The 5,556-nt window shown below is 18.1% G+C and overlaps 2 protein-coding genes across 2 annotated transcripts; one reads left to right on the top strand and one right to left on the bottom strand.

The window, feature by feature from the left end:
• Positions 1-199: 199 nt before the first annotated feature.
• Positions 200-2,770, top strand: PRSY57_1332100 (hypothetical protein; the record flags this gene model as incomplete). Its single annotated transcript, XM_012909254.2, has 1 exon — positions 200-2,770. One exon carries the CDS (start codon positions 200-202, stop codon positions 2,768-2,770), a length of 2,571 nt encoding a protein of 856 aa, XP_012764708.2.
• A 588-nt stretch (positions 2,771-3,358) lies between these two features.
• PRSY57_1332000 (20 kDa chaperonin) lies at positions 3,359-5,325 on the bottom strand (the record flags this gene model as incomplete). Its single annotated transcript, XM_012909253.2, has 6 exons — positions 3,359-3,736; positions 4,070-4,136; positions 4,554-4,621; positions 4,724-4,842; positions 5,035-5,095; positions 5,242-5,325. The coding sequence occupies 6 exons, from the start codon at positions 5,323-5,325 to the stop codon at positions 3,359-3,361; spliced, it is 777 nt and encodes a 258-aa protein (XP_012764707.1).
• Between the last annotated feature and the right edge of the window lie 231 nt (positions 5,326-5,556).

The following is a 5,556-nucleotide window of genomic DNA, read 5'->3' as shown; positions in this document are numbered from 1 at the left end:
TATATATATATATGTGTGATTTTTTTTTTTTTTTTATGAACTGTTCTTACTTTTTCTTTTGAATTTATTCATAAAATAATTTTTCCTTTTAACAATAGAATAAATATATTTGAGTGGTGTCCTATTTATATATTATTTGTTACATTTTTGTTTATTATTTATTTTAATTTTTTAGTTTTTTTGATTTTATTTTCTTAGTATGAGAAGAAAAGATAAGACAAACACTTGCTTCTATTGTCTTAACATAATAAAAGAAAGATGTACTTATATTAATAATTTATGGAGGACTTATAAAATGTGCATATCATGTAAAAACAACTTAAAGAGTTGTATTTGCTGTGAGAAGAAAATTATGAATAATAAAAATATTTCATCTCTTACTTCTTGTTGTGGATCAAGCAGAGAAAAATTATGTGAAGAATGTCGTAGCATTCCTTTAATTTGTTGTAACAAAAATGTTGTAAATATAATAGGAGATATTCTATGCTTTCTTGATTTATATCTACATATAAATATATCCGAAGAATTTATTACATTCCAAAACATTTATACTTTTAATAAAATACAATATAATGAAAAAAATCATATTTATACATTTCAACTTAATCATATGAAATACAATAAAATAGAAAGGTCTACATATATTACGCTTAACCATAGGGAAAAGAACAATAGGAAGGAAGAAAAAAAAATGGGAAATATGAAATATAATATAAATAATAAAAGAAAAAAAAAAAGAACTAACTTTTATTTAATGCATAAAAATGAGGAATCCCAAATAAAAGATAATGTAACAATTTCTCCAAAAATAAAAACAAAAATAAAAATAAAAAATGTAAAAAAGGTACATAAAGTAGAACAAACAAATCAAACAAATCATATAAATCATATAAAACATATAAATAAATCAGACAAAATCAACATTAACAACATAACAACAAATAATAATCAAAGAAAATACTTTTCTTCTTTTTTTAAATCATTTAAATCGTTATATACAAAAAAAAGAAACAATATATATATATCCAATACAGATAAAAACATATTAATTCCTTCAATGAATATAATAGAAGCAGAAAAAAATGAGATCATACAAAGCGATAATATTAATAATGTTAATAATATACAAGAAACATTTTTCATAAACAATAATATAAAAACAAATACAGAAATAAGGGAAAAAACAAATAAAGAAATAATGAATAAAACAAATAAAGAAATAATGAATAAAACAAATAAAGAAATAATGAATAAAACAAATAAAGAAATAAGTGAAAAAACAAATAAAGAAATAAGGGAAGAAACAAATAAAGAAATAATGAATAAAACAAATAAAGAAATAATGAATAAAACAAATATTTCTAAACAAACAAATATATCAAGTAATAATAACCAAACGTATGATACATTTAATAATAATATACCTATTCATAATACATCGAGAATCTCCAGATTCTATACCAACACATCGGCGGCATTCTTTGACTATATTAAAAAAATAAGGAAACAACAACAAAAATATAAAAAAAATATAAAAAGAAATAAAAAAGATAAAAACAACAAAAAAATAGAAACAAAAAAGAAAAAAAGAAAGTTCATATTCTATGAAAATATTTTATTATCTATATATGAAAAAAAGAAAGAACAAAAAATAAAAGATAATGAAAAAAATAATTTGCCAAATAAAAGAAACATGGATAAATATAAATTAAATTTAGTTTTATATTTTATGGATAAACAAGATTTTAATGGAGTATATAGAAGATTATTACACAACGAGTTGATATATTGTGATATAATATATCTTAATTATATACTAAAAAAAAAATGTCTCAATAAATATGGGAATGACAAATGTAATGATTATATATATAATAATGATATATATAGTAATAATACACATAGTAGTAATACACATAGTAGTAATACACATAGTAATAATACACATAGTAGTAATACACATAGTAATAATACACATAGTAGTAATACACATAGTAGTAATACACATAGTAGTAATACACATAATAGTAATATATATAATAATTATATATATAATTATAACACATATGATGATAATATTTGCGAAAAAATGGTTTCCTCCTGCGGATGTGTTACCGTGTCAGGAAAAAAATTATTTAAATTACATGAACAAAATAAACGTATACACAATTATAAATATAAAAACATAAATTTGAAGTATCTAAACATTTCTAATGAAAATATTAAATTGATTGATAATGTTTCTTTAACCAGTGTCATACCGAAGATTTCTTTTTATTTTTATCTTGCGCATGAATTAATGCACGGTTATATATGGCTCACCAAAATGGAAAGGTCACATAATTATAAACATATATATATGATAGTAGAGAAATTATATAATAATAATTATTTTGAAGTACAAAATGAAATGCATTACAATGATTATCATAATAATAATTCCTCTTTCTATATATCAAGAGAATTAGAAGAAGCATTATGTATATATGTTTCGATTAAATTTTTAAAATATATAGAAACGGATCCATATTATAATATACAAAAATCTTTTTATGAAAAAGAACTCATACAATATTATATTAAAAAATATGAACAAAGCACATCGCCCATGTATGGTTCAAATTATAGATTCTTAAAAAAAATTTTGAAAAATTATCAAATAATACATGTCTTACATATTATTAATGACATTTATTTTTCTAAATTCTATCCTATTGTAACTCTTAATCTGTTACAAGCAGTAATATCTTTCATAGATTTTAAAATATGAAATTAAATAATTTTACCAAATAAAAGATTATCACACATATATATATATATATATATATATATATATATATAAAATTTTATTCTTAATTTTTTTTAAATATTACATCGTTTCAATGTTGTATATTTATTTTTTTAATTTATTTTTTATACGCGTTTGTTTAATTTAATATATGTTTAAAGACAAAAAAAAAAAAAAAAATTAAATAAATAAATAAATAAATAAATAAAATAAAATAAAATAAAAATAAAATATAAATATAAGATAAATATAAGATAAATATAAGATAAATATATGATAAATATAAGATAAATATAAGATAAATATATGATAAATATAAGATAAATATATGATAGATATATGATAAATATAAGATAAATATAAGATAAATATATGATAAATATAAGATAAATATATGATAAATATAAGATAAATATATGATAAATATAAGATAAATATAAAATAAATAAAAGGTAAAGTATTTTTAAAATTATTTTAAAAATTATTTTTTTTTCAAAAAATAAAATAAAACGATCATTCTAAATATAAACACACATAAATATATACATTTATATATTATGCGAAGAGTGATTAATATTTGGCCATGACATATCTAGCCTTTACAAATGTATATTTAGCGTTCTGGTATGTAAATTCACAACTTTCATTTGAAAAAGGTGAAAATTTAATATAATCATCTATTCTTAAATCTATAGGTACCTTTTGATTATTTTCATCATATATTCCATTACCTATTGCTACAACTTGTCCATCTGTTACTTTATCATTATTTTTTGATTCTGGTATAATTATTAAGGAGTCCGAATTAACGTTCGGATTTATCAATTTTATTAACACACGGTCATATAAAGGTGTAATATTCAATGGATTAATTTCATTTGAATCGTTTATTTTCCCTAATACCTCTTCGTTTGATATTAATAAGCACTCCTTGTCATTGTATTTTACCTAAAATAGAAATAAGGAACATAGGAAAATTATGGATATATATTTTTTCGGAAAAAATAATAAGAATTATTTCATGTACAATGTTCAGTTTTTTTTTTTTTTTTTTTTTTTTTCAAAAAAGCTAGCTATTAATAAATATAATATATTATATAATATTATATATATATATTTTTTTTTTTTTCAAAAAAGCTAGCTATTAATAAATATATTATATTATATAATATTATATATATATATTTTTTTTTTTCAAAAAAGCTAGCTGTTAATAATTATATTATATTATATAATATTATTTTTATTTTTATTTAATTTTTTTGTTCTTGTATATCATACCTTATTCCCATCGTTCGGGTTAAAAATGACAACATCACCAACTTGAATGTCTATAGGTATTCTTTCACTAATAAAAAAAAAGAAATATGTGGCATAAAAGAGGGTATATATAGACATATACATATATATATATATATATATATATATATATATTACATTTTGAAGATGTCTTTCGATTTGTTTTTCTTATTAAACATATTTTGTATTTTTTTTTTTTTTTCATACATTTTATATATATATAAAAAAAATATGAACCAAAAAAAAAAAAAAAAAATAAAATAATAATAATAATAAAATTATTTTAGCGCATATACTAAATATTCTATTTTTAAAATTTTATTTTATTTTTTAAAAATTCAGCCTTTGTGCGCATAATAAAAATATATATGGTGTATAGTTATCAAAAAGGTTATGTACAATTATTTATTATATTATATTATATTATTTGTAAAATATTTTATACAATTTAAAAAATTTTCCCTACCCATTTTTTGTATTAATTGCACCAGCTCCGACACTTAAGACTTTTCCAATATATTGATTTTTTTTTAACTAGGATAAAGGATAAAAGAAAGAAATGTACACATATATATATATATATATATATTTATTTATTTATTTATTCATTTTTATATTTGTTTATAAAATCCTTACAGTATCTCCAATAAACACTCCGCTGTCGGTCGTGTCACAGGCCTCATCCTTTTGAATTAAAATATATTCATTCAAAGGTGTGAGAGGACCTCTAATTACTTTATTATCAATTTTATATTCTAAAAAAAATAATAAACAAAAACAAACAATAAAAACAATATATATATGAACAAAAAATAAATTATATACAATTATATGTGAATCCATATAAACACACAAAAATGATAAAAAAATATACACATATAATATATATATATATATATATAGATATACATGTTACATAAATGATTTATACACATTCCGCTTGTTACCTGTAGCTTTTAATCTTTTTGTACTATTATTAAATTGTTTAGGATTAACATTTATAAAATTCTACAATAAATAAGAATTAAAAAAAATATAATAATATAGAAAATATACAAAAATGTATGGACACATATAAAAATATATATATATATATATATATATATATATATATTCATACATTTTTTTTTTCCATTTTTCTTTTTTATACTTACTAGTGTATTACTTATCACGTGTTTTTTTGTTAATACATTAGTTAAAAATAATATTACAATATTTATAAGAAATATAATTTTCATTTTTAATGATTTATGGTGAAATTAAATTATTTATTCAAAATTATGTTTAAAGTAGAATATTTTTTTTATTTATTTTTATTATATATATATATATATATGTACAAATTATATTATTACTTTTTTTTTTTTTTTTTTTTTATACTATAAAATCATTTGGTTATTTTAATTTACAAGTTTTTCTATACTTATAAATAAATATCCATATACATATATATATATTATATATTATAT

The sequence above is a fragment of the Plasmodium reichenowi genome, chromosome 13 (assembly GCF_001601855.1).
Source record: "Plasmodium reichenowi strain SY57 chromosome 13, whole genome shotgun sequence".
In the NCBI taxonomy this organism is placed as follows: Eukaryota; Apicomplexa; class Aconoidasida; order Haemosporida; family Plasmodiidae; genus Plasmodium; species Plasmodium reichenowi.
This window is presented reverse-complemented; position numbering and strand designations above follow the sequence as displayed.